Genomic DNA, 20,261 nt, shown 5'->3' on the forward strand with positions numbered 1-20,261 from the left:
CTGTAATTAGCTAAAAATTTAATAACTGTGATTGAAGTCTAATTATATTTAAAGCAGACTTCAGTAAGACTTCAGGGACAAACAAGTACTGAATACCTCTACAAAATTAACTAGTAGCGAAAGATGTAAAAGAAATTATGAAACTACAGCCTTAGAAACAAGTCTCCTTAAAATTCAATCAAATGCATTTAAGATTATTTAAGCAAACCTCTCACATTCTATTGTAAACTCAAAGACCTTAAAAGAAAAACAAACAAAAAAAACCAGACATGTAGGCCTAAAAAATAACTTCAAAATGGATGCAGTTAGCATTATTGGAAAATGATTTGTACTTTTTAAATGATTGTTGTGAGTAGGAACAGTGAATTAACCACTGAGGATCCCAAAAGATAACTAGAATGAGTCTATGAATCATGGACACTTATTATGGCCAATATTTATAAAATATTTACAAAAATAATGGTAGCAACTCATGTATTATGTTAGCAAGAATGGGGTAGGAGGGAGAAAAATCAGAGACCAATAAACATCTATGTATAAACCACCACAACCAGATGAAAGTGAGAAAACAAAAATGCATGACCAGTTCTCATAGGACAGGAGATCACAGGATGCCAGAACTGTGGGAAGAAGCTTCCCATAGATTCAACGGGCAAAATATATACTGAAGATAAATCAAAGTTGGCTTCTACTTAATACAGAATAACCGCATAGTCCAAAAAATGGGTCAGCAGGAAAACTATACTGAATTAATTTCTTATCAGTATAAAGCAACAAGTGGATAGATTGAAATCAAAGAGCAAGAGCCACTTGAATTTAGTACTGGACATGGAATGCAGATAAAAGATGGATGTACATAATAAAACAGAGTGGCATTTCAGATTTCTAAAACTCAGATTCTTTGGAACTAATTTAATAAAGAAAGATTGGAGCTACTATAAAAATCCATGTGGAGGAAGGCTGTAGAATCCAGAAAGGCACCATAACTTAAGACCGACAGTTCTTTTAAAAAAAAAGAAGTCACCTATGAACAAAGCAGTGTCAAACGTATCCAGCAGGAGGCTGCTGAATGTCTGCAACTATAAAAGCCCAACTCACTCCCACCCCCCCCCCCAAACCTCTGACTTCCTGTAACATACATGAGAAAGAAGACAAGAGCACAAAAAGGGTAAGAAAGAGCTGCAGCTTAAATTTAATGAAGAAAACAAAATACAGTGAAGTATGAAAACATATCTTTAAATTGGAGGAGGAATGCAATGCTGGAGTATGAAAAAATGAAAGCAATGAAAATGTACACATTATAAAAATACTGAACGCTTTTAAATGATTGAGAGGAACAGGAAGGAAGTCTGGGAAATCTTTCCTTGTTTACAAAATCAATCTAGCAAAGCAGCAGTTCTCCCCCAGCTGAACTTTAAAACTCACTTTCAATTTAAACATCAACTCTATCAAGTAGTCAAAAAAAATTCTGTATGGCAACTTAGATGGTCTGAACATTTGCTGTATTATAGGAAAAAATGCTGAGCACAGTCTTTCCCTTCAAGACTGCCTGTGCGTCAACACTGGTAAGCTGATCCATCTAGCTGTTGCACAGCATAACCACAGTGAGCGCAGGAAGGCAGCAGGAGCACTGGCTACAACTCCCTCTGACTTCAGGAAGTCTGCTGGCTGAGGACAAACTACATGCGGTATTTCACTGCTGGTTTTTAGAAGTCTGTCTAGGTGAATCAAATTATTTTGTCCACGTTAAAGCCATGCCATTCATAATAGTAACATTCAGATAACAAAATTTTGTATCTCATCAGACTGGAAGGGACATCAGTCAGTCTCCATTTCAACCTCCTGCTCAAAGCCTATGAGAACAGTCACCTATGGATCTTGAAATCTCCTGAGGACAGAGCCTACACAACCTCTCTAGGTATACATACTCACTGCTCCACTGTCTTTGTGTTCCTTTTATTGAATTGGAACTTTCTTGTTCTAATTTTCTCCTGTTACCTCTTGTCTACACACTGATACACTCTTCTTCTCTACTTTCATGACCTACCTTCCTTTTCATCTTCCTAACCTCACCCCTCATTATTATATTACCTACCAAAATCTCTCTCACTTCGGCCTCTTCTTCCTCTATTATTTTAAACTTATTTCCCTGGGAACCTTCTCTGCCCAACACCTGTCTCCCATTTTCCCTTAACTTCTTCCCAGCTGTCACTAATTACAGAGTAGCCCTCCCAACACTGCCACACATTTAACATATATTTGGAGCATGTTATGGCATAAAGTTAAAAATAGTTAAACTCTTTCATACTGCCAAATTCTGATCAGTTAAACATTGTATTTCTCTGTGAGGAAAGCAGTAGGCTTTTTTTTTTTTCCTTCATTAAAGATAAATCTGATAGAGGATTTCAGAATTTATTCCATTAAACTGCTTTCTCTCTACAGCAGAATCCTTAATGTTGCATCAGGCAACAAAGCAAAGATTTCCCAGTGGGACTTTACTTTCCCTGCTTCAGGCAACCCTGGTGCAGACACACAGATCACCTTGTACAGGCAATAAAGAGGCATTTCTAGGAAGTAATTTATCTGGTACATTTCAGTTGTTCACTTTCAAATAAGACTAACTGCTCCCAAGATGACACTGACTAGATTGACACCAGCTGAAATAGGAGGTACCAGATACTAGCTTAAGATATTAATACTTGATGTCAAAAATATGTACATTCTGTTACAGGAGTCTCAACTTCACAAACTTTTCACTTATTATTTTCTTTCTGCAGACCTTGGGCAGTTACCTCCCAATTTTGCCATTCATTATCCTTTATACTGAGCACCCCCTATACACATTCTCTCCCCCATTACTGGTACACATTAATTTCTTCCACAAACAGTTTTATTTTTGTATTTTTTATTTATTATTTATTTATTTTTATTTATTATTTTTATTTACTTACTTATTTTATTAACCTGATAAAATTAAAGATTTCCTCACATTAGTTTCTAGTGACATAGTATTGAAATATTACAATTCATCTTGAACAGATTTGTAAAGAGATTCAATTTGGTGGTCATCATTTTAGTAACATTGTTATTCCCCAGCAACAACTGTTTGTTGAATTCCCACATTCTACCAAAGCTCATGAAAGTGAAAAAAAAAAAAGAATTCATATGCAGACAACTGTATTTATATATTGTCATTAAATATTTAAATTTTATACTCGATACACTAATACATAATGAAATCACAGGCACATATATTAAAAATTCCCCTTTCCTAACAGCCCTGCAAAAATGACATTAACAGACTATGTATCAAATAGGAGTTTTGCTTGTATTACCTAAATATTTGGCTGAAATACAGGCCTCCTGGTTTCTCTGCCACGGTTACACCAATATTAAGATAATCTATAGTATAAAACTACATAATACATTGTTCAGAGAAGCTGGGATTCCCCCTCCCTGGAGGTGCCCAAGGCGAGGCTGGATGGGACCCTGGGACTCCTGATCTAGGGCCTGATTTAGTGGTTAGCAGCCCTGCCCAAAGCAGAGGTTTGGAGCTCAATGATCTTTAAGGTTCCATTCAACCCGTGCCATTCTATGACTATTCCACTACAATGAGTGTAGATAGATTCTACCAGACTCATTTTTAAAGTGTCACAGAATGATCAATGTAACCTCTATTTTTGCTAAGAGCAAAGCAATAAAGAACATAACTTGAAAAAGAGTTCTCTAAAATCTTCAGAAAAGTATAAGAGAATTTCATCTAAGAAATGTAAACATTTTTAGCTTTTGGAAATTAAAATGGAGAAAATACGCCTTAGCTTAAATGTATATTTTAATTTTAAAGACAAAATCTCTTAAACCAGACACAAGCTAGATTAAACATAAAATCTAATTTTAGATTACCCTACGCCTTGTTTTGTCTGTTGAAAATACTAAATACAATACAGTTTCAGGCGATATTATTATTCAGTAACAACTGCTACAGTCGTTGTCCTAACATCTCACTCAAAATTATAAATTAAAAGGTGTATATGTTTAAGGAATTACCTTAGTTTCATAATGTATTAAGTCTACTCTAACAAGTTATTGAGTTTACTCTAGAAAGCACGCCACAAAGAGTAATTATAATACCACTGTTCAAATACAGACATTACATCCTAAATATTCTATCCTACTGATTTAATAGCATAAGAATAAAAATGCATCTGAATGGCATATAGGTTTCAGCCTAAAGACATAATTTTTTTCTTCTAATTGCACATATTTGTATATGCATGTGCTTCTTTTTGTAAGACTATTTATATCATTCCTATTCTTGGTCTGTCGTAATTCCCACTGCTTTGGAAGTATACCCTGTTCACTGAATAGTTTTAAATTTTGCAGTGAATTCAAAATAAGAAACCAGTTTATCAGAACTCAATTTTCACTTTCTACACAAAACTGGCTTGACTGCTCTGGAAGTTCTCCTTGGCACCTCCAGTCTGTCAAAACAGACTTGTATCTACCACTGTAAACACAAGAAAAATGAATTAAGTATTGCAAATTATCTAGTTCATTCACGTTTATCATGAGTTGAAACTGTTATTTGTACAACACAGGTAACCAAAAATACCTAATAATTTTTGTTTACCCATTCCACATTTCTTTGTAGCCACAAAAACCAAAAGCAAACTTGATACTGCACCTACCAATATTAACATACATAAAGGAGAGGAATATTCAGTGGTAGAAGATGAGAAAGAGGGTTGTTTTCATCCAGCAATAACTATTCCAAGGAATACTTCTTCACCTGCTAGTCTATTTCTTTGCTGCACTGTGAAGAACAGTCACTGGCTAATGGGCACTACAGCATACTCATAGGACTGCAGCCTGTAGAATGATCTTTTCTTTGACAAAAAAAAATTTAAAATTAAAATTAAAAAAAAAAACACTTTTTTTTTTTAATCACGCAGGTTCTTCATATAACACAAAACACTGTAAGTAGCTATAACAGTTACAAAAAGTTCAAACGTATGAGGGCTGCTCTGAAAGTAACGTCTCCTACTTTATAATGCTGGCCCACAATGTCAGAAGCAGATGTTGGAGGTATGGCAGTAGAGGTTGAACCTTCCCACCAATATTCCTTTGCATCATGTTGCCATGTGACAGATGGCAGCAGAGGGGCAGTCCAACCAAGTGGCATGTGACATGGAAGTGCATATGAAGCAAAGGTGTGTCACCGAATTCCTCCATGTAGGAAAAATGGCACCCACTGACATTCACAGAAACTTGCTGAATGTTTATGGAGACAAAACGGTGGATGTGAGCACAGTGAAATTTGGTCTGCATGGACAACATTTTCCTAGCAATGATGCCATCATAGCAGCTGTGAAACAGTGAGTCACCTCCTCTGGCGTGAATTTTTACAAGCGCAGTATGTAGGCTCTTGTTCATTGCTGGCAAAAATGCATAGATAAGGGTGGTAGTATTTCGTAGCTGCAAATCTGCACTGGGAAATAATGTTATTGTTCTTTTTATATATGTTGTATTTTCCACAGAAATAAATAAGAAGCATTACTTGCAGAGTGACTTATTTTTCTTCTGACTTGCAAAATTTAATTGTGTATACATCCATGGAAGCAGATATTCATACAGCCTAATAGGAAGGTAAAGTATACGATCTGCAAGTACACATCTGTTGAAAAGTCACTGCAGAATAAAGGCCCTTTAGAAAAACAAGGAGGACAGGGAACAAGTCAAACTCTAAATTACTTCTCAGTTTTACTGAGAAGAAACATTTAAAGTTTACATGTTGGAACTAGAGTTCAAAGATACTTGCCCTGAGGGCAGTAGTCGTAATGGAAATATTTTTAGAATGTTTTGTATTACCCTGATCTTAACTGCATTTCTAGATGAGTCACCCTTATTGTAAGATGATGTTTTCTTACTTCAAGACTTTTAAAAATAGGCATGTGCCACCTTGTCTGCATACTCTACAAGTTCATACCTGCTTAATTAAGAAGAGCACTAAGTCTAATGTTTTAAAAATTTATTAGGACTCTGAGATTTTCACAATGTGGTTGTAAAAAGAAAAAGCAAGTTATTAATATATTTTATGAAAACAGTCTCAAAAGATAAATAACAGTCCATTTACATTACTGGAGTATTTCACTGTATTACCTTGAATGTAAATAATGTATTTACTTATAAATATAAATGTGTAAAGTACAATGTATGTATGCATGTACATTTTTCTTACTTCTATTTGAGTCAAGTTTAACAAGCTGAAATTTGTCCGTTATTACATCTAATTAGGCTAGCAGTTAAAAAGCTGGTTATGCTTCTCTAAAACACTTGGGACTTGCTACTTTTTGTAACACAGCTGACTAAAAAAGCAGTCTTATAATTATAGACACATGATTAATTGTATTTTTTTTTCAGACATTTAATTGCCAGGTACTTGTTACTATAATCATTTTTCCTATATTTGGTTAAATAAATAATTATAATTTAATATATGGACAAAGAAATGCTAAAGTACCTCAAAGGAAAAAGAATAGCAAATAGTAGTTGAAGCTGAACCACGAATAACATGTTCCTAAGCAAAACTGTCCACAGGCACAAGTGCAACCTTAATATTCTAGCATAAAAATTTAAACATTTGAAGATCAGTTGATCTAAGCTTAAAATTCAAAACAAGTCACTATTTAAAACCAGAAAGTAAACAGTTGGCTGAAGAATTCTCAAACAAGTACTTTAAATATAGCTTAAAAGAATTTTCTAAATAAAACAATCACGTTAACAAAAAAGATAACGTATTCTCTGAAGTTGGAGGAGATAGTAGTTTCAAGTCACTATTAAGTATAAGTGTAAATGATACGAAATTTGGAGCACTAATACCAAAGTTACATGTGTATATACACACTCTTCATCATTCCTAAATTCGCCCTGTGACAAAATGGGCATCTAGCAAAGTAAATTAGATCACTTATCACTAAAGAAATGAGCTGTGAAGACTCCCCAGCAGCGGGAAGCCAGTGTGAGGCCAGTGCACTTAGTGCCCTCCATCCCACCAGCCCACACATTTAGCTTTAGAAACTCCTTCAGAGGAGCTTAACATCATGCTATGTGGCACGTTGAGATCTAATACTTTGCAACCCAACTTGCCAGCATCATATAGAATTGTGCCTTCAGGCTTTCTACCCAGTCTGAACCTGGAGCCTGAATCCACCCAAATATGTGATATGGGACTGCATCCTCATCAAAAACTCAACTCAAAGAACCACCAACGTAGATCACCGTCCCACAAGTAACACCATTCATACCCAAAGTGATATTTAGTATCAGGAACTGGCACCCATACAAATAGGGACATCCTAGTAGTACAGTGCTTCTGAGGCCTACCAAACCAAGCACAAAGGTTCTGCCAGCTATGCTCACCAAGGTTACAGACAAAGCAGGGGCCAATATCAAGCAAAAGCTTTTAGCAAGGCAAAAAACAGTAAAGAGAAGATAGGTATTCCTGCTGTAAATATTCTTCCAGGAAGTTGCTATCATCATCGCAAAGAAGGAAGAAGAAACAGAAAAAAGAAGATGAATGCTTCCAAAAAAACCCATCCGTGAGGATGTCTCTAAGGAGTATCTCAAAGTCCAAAAGCATGTGGGCCTCTTGCTAACACAGTAATATACTTAGTATACTTCTGACTTCTACTAGCTAAATTTATATCTCTACACAGGCTGGAGGCAGCAGAAAGCCCTTCCCCTCCCTAGGGACTATTTCTGAAAGTCTCAGAATAAAGACTGCATAGCAACTGCTCCTTTCTTGCAGTGGTCACTTTCCCATCAATCTCCATGACACCTCTGTGACTCTTACAGTTCCTTAACACAGAAAATCATAAATAGTGGTGAGTAGCTACCACACAGCAGAAAGCTACCTAAGTCATGGGAGATAACACAAAAGGATAATGACAAGTAAGAACACTTCATACTGAGCTGAGTAGTGGGTTTTGCAGTCACAAGAAAAGCAGTCAGTGTTATACATCCAGCTATCCAGCTAGTAGAAAAGGCCTAACAACCTTCCTTGTTTTGCAGGATGGCTGCCATTCTGGAAGGTGACCGCTCCTTGAATGTGTAACACAACAGAGCAAAATACAACTAATAACATTTCCTGTGTAAAACTAAGGTTTCTTCAGTAAACTCATGATTGTTTTAACCATGTGACCACATGTTGTTCCTGCGTTTTGCATCAAGGTAATGCTTACTAGGTCTAAAACTAAAATCTTCCTATAAATATATTTTCACTTCATTGTTGCATGAACTATGAATAAAATTCTTACCTAATTTTAATCTACGTGGCTCAATTCTCTGCTATAAAACTAAGCCTTATTATATCAGCTGAAGATGTGGTATTCAAAGCATTTTCAAGGGCACAGAAAAGATAAGGTACAGCTCTCAAAATGCAGATGTGGGCACTAACACTGTCTACTCAAAACCTCATTAAAGATATTTAATTATGTAAGATAAATCTGTTGTAGAGTGTTCTCATTAGCTAAGTCTTCTTATGCTATTTGCATAAAAAGAACATGAGGTTTCCCCTTCCTTAACTCCCACAACACTGCAAAAGTAAATCTAAACTTTAAGGAACTTAGTTTTTTCATACAGACCAGGCACAGTAAAAGACTAATGCGGTTGCTGAAGCAAATATATTAAATAGTGCCACAGTAACAAAACATAAGTGAAGATCAAGCAACAGATTAACCTGATTTACCACTGTGGAGGTCTTTATTTCTACTTAAAGCTACATAAATCTTTTATCATAACCAACAGCTGAAAAAGATTGTACCACCTTTTGTGAAAGTAAAAACTGTGATAACATGATGAAATACACATGTAAAATATATACTTATGAACAGTATGAAAAAAATGAGCAGTCATTTACAGCATTCTTGCCCTAATTATAAATGCATAGGTCCCGCCAAAAGTAACACCTCCTGTTTATTTCTATGGAAACTACAACAGATGAACATGGTGCTACTTGATCCAGTAATGACTGAGCCTCAGTATTCAACAGTAAATATGAAAGATACGTAGGAAAAGGAAAATTAGATCAAAATTAACAAAGAAATATGAGTTTGCTGAGATTTACTCCAAGTTGAAGACTGAACTTTTGCCAAGATATGATGACTTGCATCATTTTATGCTGACATGATTGGCCTCAACAGGCTTGAATAACAAAAAGCACAATTCTTGATAAATATTTTCAAATATTGTAATCAAACAGTAAATTCAACCAACTGTACCAGACTCTAATCTCCTTACTAATATCATAATTTGAGAGAATTTTCTTTTCTTTTAAATTCTCTACTATGTATATAAAAAATTTAAGAATATAGATTTAAAAAAATATCTATACTGTAAATGCATGCATAAACTGAGTAGGAATTTGTTGAGAATTATCACACAGGTATAGACAAACTAGTATATCGCTAGATAAAATAAACTGGGTGCTGCTGGTAAAAATAGGGTCTCAGAAGATTTATTCAATATTTCACTACTATTCTAGCTTAGTACTGACTACAAAAACTTATGTTTTAACTGAAGTTAAGTCAATGGAACAAATCAGATCATTAGTTAGTTATGGGCAAGCATAGTGACTGGTGGAATGGGATCTATATTTAGACTGGAAAAAAAATAAGTCTTTTTAAAATATGATTACTTTTGCAATTGTCAAAGATTGGAAGCTTTCCCCTGTTCCACTGAAGCATTATTAAAGTATTACTTCAAATTCCCATTCATCAATGAAATAAAAATCATTTCTTGATTCCATATCATACTACACCACAAAATTCCCATTTTCCACATTGATTTGTCTTATTAGCTGTTTTTTTTTCTTGCAACTAATTTTACTTATGTGACAGGCATAGTAACTGTATGCAAGCTTTCAAAATTTATGATCAAGCTGAACTGTTTTATCAAGGAAAGATCAATTAAAATTAAATGAAAACTACTACATAGTATTCTAAGAGCACACTGATTCAGAACATTAAAACATGCTTAGATTAAAAAATGCATAATTTAAAATATCCCAGAAAACTAGGTAAAACACATTGCCTAGGCACATTGTACTCATCTAAAACCTTTTCTTAAAGACATTTAAAACAACAGCATAAAAAAAAAAACACCCTACAATAGACCCAGGAACATGCAAACTGGCAGGCATAAGGACAAATACATACCCTTAATAATTGATTCAGCTGCATACAAATCCCGCTTGTAGGTCACCTAAAGGACAGACAAACCTCATTAGATTTAACACAGCAGGAAGGAATGCAAAACCAATAAAACAATGCCTTGAAGGCAATTCTTTACATTTGAAATACCAAATGTAAAGAAATGATATCATCAATTTCTTAATTATGATAAAATATCACTGGCAAGTCATGAGAACAGAAGGTACAGAAACTATTGGAGACCTGAAACATTTTTTTAAATATTCAGACCTGCTTAGAAATCATTTGAAAATACACCACCTACTTTTAACCCTTTAAACAATTGTTAAACTATGATACTGCACCAATTTTCATACATTCTTCACAATTCCTTAAAAAACTGTATTTCTGATCTGCAATTTCATCATGAAATAGATTCATTTTGAAAGGACATGTGAAGATTAAAAAGCAGCCATGTAGAGGCCTAGTCATTTCTTTTACTGATATAGGTGAATTTTTTCAGAACTGTAAAATTATTACTACTAATGAGAGTCTTGTTTCTTGTTTCCATATCCGTGGATGACACAAGGTATTTTTGCCCACAACAAAAGCTTGCTAGCTACTGTCAACCCTACAGCACTTTCAAAGTCTCTGCCTTCCTAGAACAATTCTACAGGTGTGGTCTAAGGTTTGGTTTTTCTTGTGTGTGTGTGTGTGTGTGTGTGTGTGTGTGTGTGTGTTTGTATTTTGGATGCAATGAAATGCATGCCCTCTGCTTACATTAGTTTAACAAATTCCTAGTTTACTTTTCATACTTTGTTTACTTCTGATCAACTATCTTTTTACTTGTAACTCCATAAAGCTTTATATCCCTTGCAAACTTTATCGGTAAAAATATATCAGATCAATGTTAGAGAGTACAACAGCTTCTGTACGTGGCAATAATTATCTTTTCAAATATATTAGTTATCTAATTTTTAATCTATTTAATGACTAAAACAGTTACAGTCGTCTTTTTTTTTTTTCTTTTTTTTTAATTAAGATGCCACATAGCAGAAATGAAATTGCTGCTAACCAAGTACTGCGGCAACGCTATAACATCTTATGAGCCAAGATTATAATCTTGTAAAACAGGCTTGGAGTCAATTTCACAAAATACATACATTCCACGATGGTTATATTAATTACATTAGTCCACTAACTCTTTGATAATCAAATTCTGCCTGTAGTAGTGTACTCCACATACTGCTGATCAACATCAAATTTGCATACTTCTAAGTACTCAGATACTACATTTTCATGTGACAAAATTGATTTTCATTTAGTCCACTCAAACATCCAGCATTTCAAGACATTTTTAATGCAGTGGTTGTAATACAGAAAATTGCTGCATCAAATATTAACACAAATAACTCACCAGTGTGCAATATGAAACCAACACCTGTTTATTCCCCAAAGGCAGAATAGTCTTAATTAGTAAATACTTCTTTACCATTTTGTATTATAAACAAACTATTGTATCTACCTAGTAAAGGTATTCTATTATATGAAATCCATTAATATACACTATACTAGAAAAACCTCAAAATTATTGGAGAGGTTTTTGTTTGTTTTTTGATTCTGTGATACTAACAATTCTACCAGAGTACTGTCATTGCAAGAAAATAATAAATACACACAGAAACAATTTTCTCCAACAGCTTTGAGTTATTCAATGCTACAGTTTGTGCACCCACTACATGAAGGCTGATCCAAAAGAAATGCTCCTATTTTACTATGTTGGCCCATGACTTACAGCAGCAGAGGTTGAACCATCGTATCAATACTCCATTTTATTTTGTCACCACACAACAGATGGCAGCATAGGGACAGTCTGACAAAATGGCATCTGAGACGGACATGCATATGAAGCAAAGCTGCATCACTGAATTCCTCCATGAGAAAAAAATGCACCCATTGATATTCACTAACACTTGCTGAACATTTATGGAAACCAAATAGTGAATGTGAGCACACTGGGGTAGTGGGTGATGTGTTTTAGCAGTGGGAACAGAGATGTGAAAGACCAGCCATATTCCAAACAGCCATACAGTTGTCATATCATGAAATAAAGAGCACTTCAATCAGCTCATCTTTGAGAATCAGCAGATTACAACCAGAAAGCCACCTACTGAGCTAAATATTGGCTTCAATGCACTGAAAACAGTGGTGGCAATGTTGGAATATCACAATGTTTGCACCAGATGGGTCCCACAATGCTCGCACAGGAACAGAAGATCATATCCAAGTTTGTCAGAACCAACTGGATCAATACAAGGCTGAAGGTGACAGTTTCCTGGGCTGAATCCTTACCAGTGATGAGACATGGTGTCATCACTATGAGCCAGGGTCCAAACAGCAGTTCATGGAGTGATTCTTCTGTATTTCCTAGAACCCAGACAAACCATCAAATCTGACCACTACTGACTGAAGACTCAAACTTCCAGAGTCAGGACAGAGAAGGCGAAAGCCTTTCTCCTGCAACACAATAACGTCAAGCCCCTTGCCAATTTGAAGACTATGGAGCACACTGACAATCTAGGATGGACTATCCTACCACACCCACTGTATAATCCGGATTTGGAGCCTTCTGACTTCCATCTGTTTGGACCAATCAAAGATGGACTGTGTAGACAACATTTTCCAATGACACCATCATAGCAGATGTGAGATGGTGGATCAAATGGAACTAAACAGGAAGCATTACTTTCAGAGCAACCTTCGTACAAACAGAATTCTTATAAATACCATATGTGTACTTTAAAGATGCAGGGTCCACACAGAACGAATTCTTTTATAATACTCGGAATATACAAACTGTTCTCTACCTGCCAACTGACAGCAGTTTTCCTGTTACACATACTCTGAAACCTCAAAAGTTTGAGGTATTATTATTTCAGTTCTCATCTACCTGGATGAAATATCCTTTTTCCTCTCAGTGAAAAAAAGACAACTGGGCCATCAGAACAACATCAGTTCTTGGCATATATAGTATTACATATCTCAGTATTGAAAATCTTTATAGAAGACAAACAACAACATATTATAAATCATGTAGTTATGACAGCTATGGAAAGACAATCTTGCTTCTGAAAGATGGTCAGTAATAAACAGCTCCTAACTATTTCATAGGTAAAAATAAATTGAGAAAACTGGCAGTCTTCTGAATTTCATCAAACTTCACAGACTGAGAAGTGTTCCCCTCTTTAACGATACTGCCTCAAGTCACCTGCCAAACACTGGCATAGAATGGCTAAACAGCATGGTATAGAGTGACCAACACACGTGTGATGTTCAAGCAGGAAGGAGCTATATTCCTCTGTAGCCTTTAAAATTTATGTGCATTTGCTGCAGAAAATTTATTTTACAAATCTCATCATTTTGTCAAATGTCACTGACTCTTCAATACAAAGGTAGGGAACAGAATGTTAGTATGTATAAGTACTTTAAAGATATGGCACCAGTATACTTACATACACTATGTAAAACAGATTGGCTGCTGTGCACCATGTGCAACACTGAATTTGCACATAGATGGGTGCTGTTGTTATTGTCATACACTACACACTACTGTCAACACTGAAATTCTTTTCATCTGGTCCACAATATTTTCATCTTTTTGGGCTGAATCTTCTTCTCCATGATATTCTTAGGTATGTCACCAGCTAACAAACTTCTCTGTCCAAAATCTGTGTGGAGTATACTGAGGAGTCCAATCAACTGGGCTGTAATAAAGTACACAGAACATAAATGGAAGTAATTATTTCCCTGTTCTTGGTACTGTTGAGAATACACCTGAGCGCCATTTCCAGTTTTGGACTCCTCAGTATCACGCACTGGCAAAGTGGAGCAAGTCCAGAAGAGGACTGTGAAGAACTTGGCTTGTTCAGTCTATAGAACAGAAGGCTAAATGTAGGAATGGGTCATATTACTGGTTATAAAGTAAACTAAGCTTTTCTTGCAGGCTTTTTCTGTTCTCCTCTCATCCTTTCCCACTGCAATAGGCAGCAAGGGAAATGCTGATCAGATCTTATGAAAATACAAGTTTGTACGCAAGGATGGAACTTAAGTAAATCTCTCCCTGCACAGCCAGATTAGTCTAACTAACCTGGCCTCTACATGACATCCAGTTATTTCTTTCAATCTTAATTATTCCATAATTCTAGTTCAAAAGACTGCATGCTATCTACTGGGCACTAGCAGCATCCACAGATAATAATCATAGAATGGCCTGGGTTGAGAAGGACCATAAAGATCATCTAGTTTCAACCCCTCTGCTGTGGGTAGGGAACTAAAACATTACGAAGAACGAATTGAACATTATGGATCTATTTGGTTACCCTTCACATAAGCATTATAATACTGCATGGCAGAATATATCAGAAACTTTAGAAGACCAAAAAGGAAAGCAGACAATAATCTGTTTCAGAAAGATTATCTCCACAGAAAAAATCCTGAAAGTTACTGTAGGCAACCAATGTGCAAGTAAATTTTGCTGCTAAATGGCACAGGAAATTTGCAGTGCAGATTCAGGAAATTACCTGTTTAAGATTTATGTTCATATTATTAGAAATCATGTCCCAGTGGAGGAAATTTACTGTCAGAGACAGATGGAGTGATTTGAGCTGCTTCCAGGTCCCTCAACATGGTAATGAATACCAAAAAAAAGGAACACTTACTAATTGCATAACACAACAGCTACTGACAGAGAATAATGTATTACAATCCAAAACAATTAAATGATAGATTTACTTAAAAACTACAGGGATGTATTGTTTGGCACCTGAAAACATACTTGTTTTGTCAGTTGTTAGGAACACATAGACTGTCAGACCTTGGTATTTACAAAAAAATATATAACAACTTGTTTGAAGAGATCTTAAACTCTCCACGGCTTTTGAATGTAATGAATTGTTAAAAAAATCAAACAGTTTCTAGCCAGGTATTTGACATCAGAGGACAAGAAATGCTTTCATAGAAAAAGCAGAGGAAAGTAGGCAAAGGATTTAGAGGAAGCAGGAGAAAGTTAATTTCATAAAACAATATTCTTAATTTCACAGATACACATACATAGTTTTACAGATTCTCAAATGATTTAAGTGCCTAGCTTGTTTTCCTAGTTCTAGATACATGTTGTCTTCACTAATTGTCTCAGATAACATTTGCCTAAGTCTGTCTACAATGATGAGCTCAAAACAGCTCATGATAATCCAAAACCAAAATGAACTTAGTAGGAATCTCAAACTTATTAGCACAATCTATGGTTTATGAAAACATCATACCAATAATCAATAACTGGTAGTTTATTGACAATTATCAGAAATTTTAATAATATTAATAGCTAATAACACATAATTTCATGCATATCGGTTTTTTTTCATAAAATTCCAGTATAATTTAGCATGAGTAGTGATAATTTTATGGATAAAGAAATGATGGATGGTTAAATAGGCAAACCACCCAACCAAATTCACCCAACAACTAATGGCAGAGGCAGTTACATAAACCAACTCATGGTGAGAAGACTAAGTAAAGCAACAGAGTTTTTCAACCCTATGTTTTGTAAAACTGGCTTTATTTCTTTTCAGAAGCTAGAATATAATAGAGTTTGGGACAGGTGCTCTTCTTTTTGCATCCTGAAACCCAAGTAAGCATGAGAAGCTGCTACCAGAAACTTAATCCATGTTTTTAGGAATTTACTCTTGTGACGTGGCCTCCAACTGCATAGATGGATTTAAGAGAATACTAATTCCACAGTCATTATCAGCTACTGGTTGAAGTATTCATTAAAAAAATCCACTATTCTCTCAATATATTAAATTTCAGAATAACTTCCATATTTCTACTTGAAAATAGCTCTCCAAAGAGTAGTTATTACTCCTTCTGTTACTACAACATGAGAGTTCTGAGTTTACAATACTGGGAGCAGTGAAAAATGACTCAACTGTAACTAGAACTCTTCAGAGTATCTTGCAACTCTAGTCTCCCTCTCCCAGTTCTGAAAGATTATCATAGACTATTATATTTCTTATTACCTGTTTTAGCACTGAATGTTGCAAAGGTTGAGAATCTCCATTCATCTGACCTTAACCAATGCTCTGATATTTTTAAATTGGTTTCTAAAACTGCATGAAGAATGCTTATCAATGAATAAACGTATGAGGAACCTTTACTTTAACCAACTTTTGAAAGTTTTATTTCTTTGAACATTTACAAAAAGAAAATAGACCTCTTAATAGTCAGAGAACATTCTTTTATTTTCAAAATTCTCAAATTTAGGAGAAAAAAGCATAACTATGCACTTCATACACATTGGCATTTTCATGATTACAGGAAATCTACCTGAAATGTTGACTTTATTAATTTCAACAAATGTATAAGAAAATATAAATGTTTACAGTCTTTACCTTCCAGAGGTCAGCTGTTCCTTCAACAAGTTTAGCATTTGTTTTACAGTATTTCAGGGCCAGATGCAAACATTCTGTTCCATAATCCAGATCATAGTCTGTACACTGTTATAATAAAAAGAACACTTTATTAGTCAAAGAAACTGTGCTTTTAAGTAATAAAAAATAATAAAACATTTTTCTCAGCAGTCCAGTCCATTTATCAGATCCCTTCTCAGTCTTCTTTTCCCCAGGCTGAATAGAGCCAGTTTACTCAGCCTTTCCTCATATGAGAGATGCTCCAGGCCCTTTAAGTAGTACCACTACTTCCTTTTCCAAATTATTTATGAATAAAATGAACGGCACAGGGCCCAGCACAACTTCTCAAAAATTCAGTGGCTATTTCTTGCTATGAAACTTGGCCACGTACTCTGTCTTGTTTCTTATCTTAACAAATCATTTACTCAAATAAATCCTTTCTTCTTATTCCACATACATTCAGCTTCATTATCAAGCTCTTGGTAACACATCTTAATACATAAGCACCATCAATAATTCAGAGTGTCCTCCAGAATTCAAAGTTGTTAAGAATGAAATGGTATAAGTGAGTTAGAGAAGACTGAAATAAGAGTGTGGCAAATACAACTCACTTTTTTTAATTTGCTCAATATGTTTAATAAAAATGCAAGACAAAAAAATCTAGTTTCTGTTCTTGTTTTGTAATGTACTAGTGAAATTCAAAGAATTAACCAACGTTATACATGTTTTATTATTATTATGCAGAGAAGTCTTAGAAAAATCATAGCTGCCACTTCTGTATTATTTAAATTAGTAATTTCTGTCATTTTAGATCACTGTCATTTGACTGCAATCAAAGAGGATCCTTTTATACAATAAATTTCAAAAGAAAAGTAATTGAGCTGTTATAATCCTCTATTGAGGTTTTTTTAAGAGATCTCAGTACCAAATAAAAATAAAAATTAAAAAAAGACGAACTAATTTTGAAAAGTAAGGAAACCTATTTTAGAACATGGAAAGAAAAAATGTAACAAAAAGAAGATTTCTAAATTATGCAGAAATTATTTGTATTCTTTAAATACTGAAGGAGTTTTTGTGTTTGTTTTTTTTTAAGGAAAATTTTAAAGTAAAATACATAATATTTTCTACTGAACTAAACAACAAATTAAAAAAGTGTTTTTCTCTTGTCTTGTAATTGAATAAAGTTGTAGAAAAACCATTTATCTTTTAAATAAATTAGTGTTAATTAAAATTATGTTATATTTTTAAAAATATATGAATTGCCAGGACTAGACTAAGCAATTCCAACTTATTAGCGAAGTATTAATTACACATAATTAGTTGGGAGTGAAAAATTTCCATAAATGAGATTAAGCATCGCGAGGATATTGCTGACTTCAAGGAAAGAAATATGACACAAAGCAAAGTAATAATTAAAAACATATTTCAGTAACACTTATACATCGTAACATTTACCACTCTAATTATCAGTAACAGTTTAAACCTAAACATACTGCTATAGCATACGCTCCTACAAGCTAATATACCGATGTCAGAGGAGAACAATGAAGTACAACTATCAACTCAAGACCAGCTTAACTTATATTTTATCCGTACATTTGTTCTCCACACATGAAACTTAAATCCATATTTAAGATGTACAACTTGAAAGTTTCTATATTGCTCTAAGAAATTCAGTTACTGAATTTAAGCATTGTCAGGGAGTGCCTATACTAAAGAATGGTAGAATATCTAAGAGGAAAATTTTTACTGACTCAGGAATGCAAAAATTAACAACCTAAAACTTCTGTATTTATTTCATCATACATCCAGAACTAACTTACATTGCAATCACCTCTTTGAAAATATTCCTATTTCTAAACTGTCATTTTAACTGAAAAGCTGTTTAACAAAGTTAGACACAGTGCAGTTAACCATACTTGTCATGTACACATAGCTTTGTAAAACAATAGACATGGTTTAAGCTTCAGAACACAAATTCGAAATGGCGAAAACAGCTGGAAGTACTGGCACAAAACACATACACAAAGGAAAAAAAACAGATTCACTGATCTCTGTAAATGACACAAAAGGAAATATGCTATTTAAAAATGCTTTTCATCTGTTGAATATTCAAAGACATTCTAATAAGCAGTTTAAGGGACAGACTTTTTTGTGGGTGCTTTGTTTCCACGGGAGGATGTTTGAATAAAGTGCTGTGCAGGGACTGAGATCTAGATTTCCACACTACATCAATTTCTCTTACCTCCACTCCCCAGATTGGTTCCAACATATTTTGATAAACAATATGACTTCCTAAGAAGAAAGCTACACTGCGGTTGCTGATAATAAAACATGGAACATAACCTTAGAGAAAAGAGCAGCAATGTAGACAGTACCTCCCTGGGACACACTGAAAGTTCACAAACTAACTTGTTTCCAATATGAGACCTTGAACAGTTAAAATAATAAAGAAGCAGGATTTACAATAAAAATTTATTTAACTGTTTAAATTATGATTATTTTACTGACTACTTAATTGAGAAAAGATGTTGGATACATGAGATCTGATAACCATAAAGCAGAACTAAAACAGATGCAATACATTTTTTCATTACAGCCTTGTCATTTTCTTATGATTCCATAATTCTTGAGTTGTTATATGCTTACAAAATAAGAGAATAGAATTAATAATTTTCATGTATTAACTGAAAGAAAATCTTCAGCCTTGCTCCTTTACATACATGCCTTTAAAGTGTGTACAAAATTGGCCTTATTTCTCTAAGTAGTGGCTGGATCTTTGGTACATTTTCCATTTTCAGGAGCAGTTAGTGTCCCTACACTACATTATAAATTGACTGCTATTCAACATCAAGCTCATTTTACTGAGTTTACATACTTGCTGAATTTGAATTTCTTTTTTTATCACGCTTGCCATGTTCATTACCATAGAATCCAGAAATTGCTGAATTTAAACAGCCAACTTCATATACTATATGAAGAACTGAACAAGTATGGAAGCAGCAAACATAAGGAAACAGGTGAATATGAAAAAGGTGCAATAAAATTGAGTTGAAATAAGTTCATCCCTGACACATTTTCTACTGACGTTAATTCTCAGAATTGCTGTTCCACACATCCAGAAGAATCAGTGGCTCACAGTGACAAGAAAAACAAGACAGTAATATACTCCAGTACAGAATTATGCAAGCCCGTTTCAGTACAGAGCTGTAAACTACATCCCAGTGCTTCTCACTGCAGTAACAGCAAGTACACTCTCAAACATGTCATGATTTCCAAAGTGAAATCATGCACAAGGGCACTAGCTGAAGTACATTTGCAACGATAGTAGGCAAAACTCAAGGTATGCATTGGAGGCCTGTATCTAGTGGCGTTCCCCAGGGGTCAGTGCTGGGTCCGGTCTTGTTCAACATCTTCATCAATGAACTTGATGAGGGGATAGTGCCCACCGTCAGCAAGTTTGCTGATGATACAAAGCTGAGAGGAATGGCTGACACACCAGAAGGCTGTGCTGCCATTCAGTGAGACTTGGACAGACTGGAGAGTTGGGTGGAGAGGAACCAGCTGAGGTTTAACAAAAGCAAGTGTAGAGCTACAGATTATTTAGTTT

At 34.8% G+C, this 20,261-nt stretch overlaps 1 protein-coding gene across 7 annotated transcripts in view; it reads right to left on the reverse strand.

The window, feature by feature from the left end:
• The window catches only part of ISPD (isoprenoid synthase domain containing), a 112,216-nt gene that overhangs the window by 57,977 nt on the left and 33,978 nt on the right, over positions 1-20,261 (reverse strand). For all 7 annotated transcript variants that reach the window (XM_040695713.2, XM_004939331.5, XM_046929476.1 and 4 more), the window contains exons 4-5: positions 16,634-16,738; positions 10,215-10,260 (exon numbers count right to left, since the gene is read on the reverse strand). In XM_040695713.2, coding sequence (XP_040551647.2) covers positions 10,215-10,260; positions 16,634-16,738 — 151 coding nt within the window. The remainder of the gene's footprint in view (positions 1-10,214; positions 10,261-16,633; positions 16,739-20,261) is intronic.

Source organism: Gallus gallus, chromosome 2, assembly GCF_016699485.2.
Source record: "Gallus gallus isolate bGalGal1 chromosome 2, bGalGal1.mat.broiler.GRCg7b, whole genome shotgun sequence".
NCBI lineage: Eukaryota > Metazoa > Chordata > Aves > Galliformes > Phasianidae > Gallus > Gallus gallus.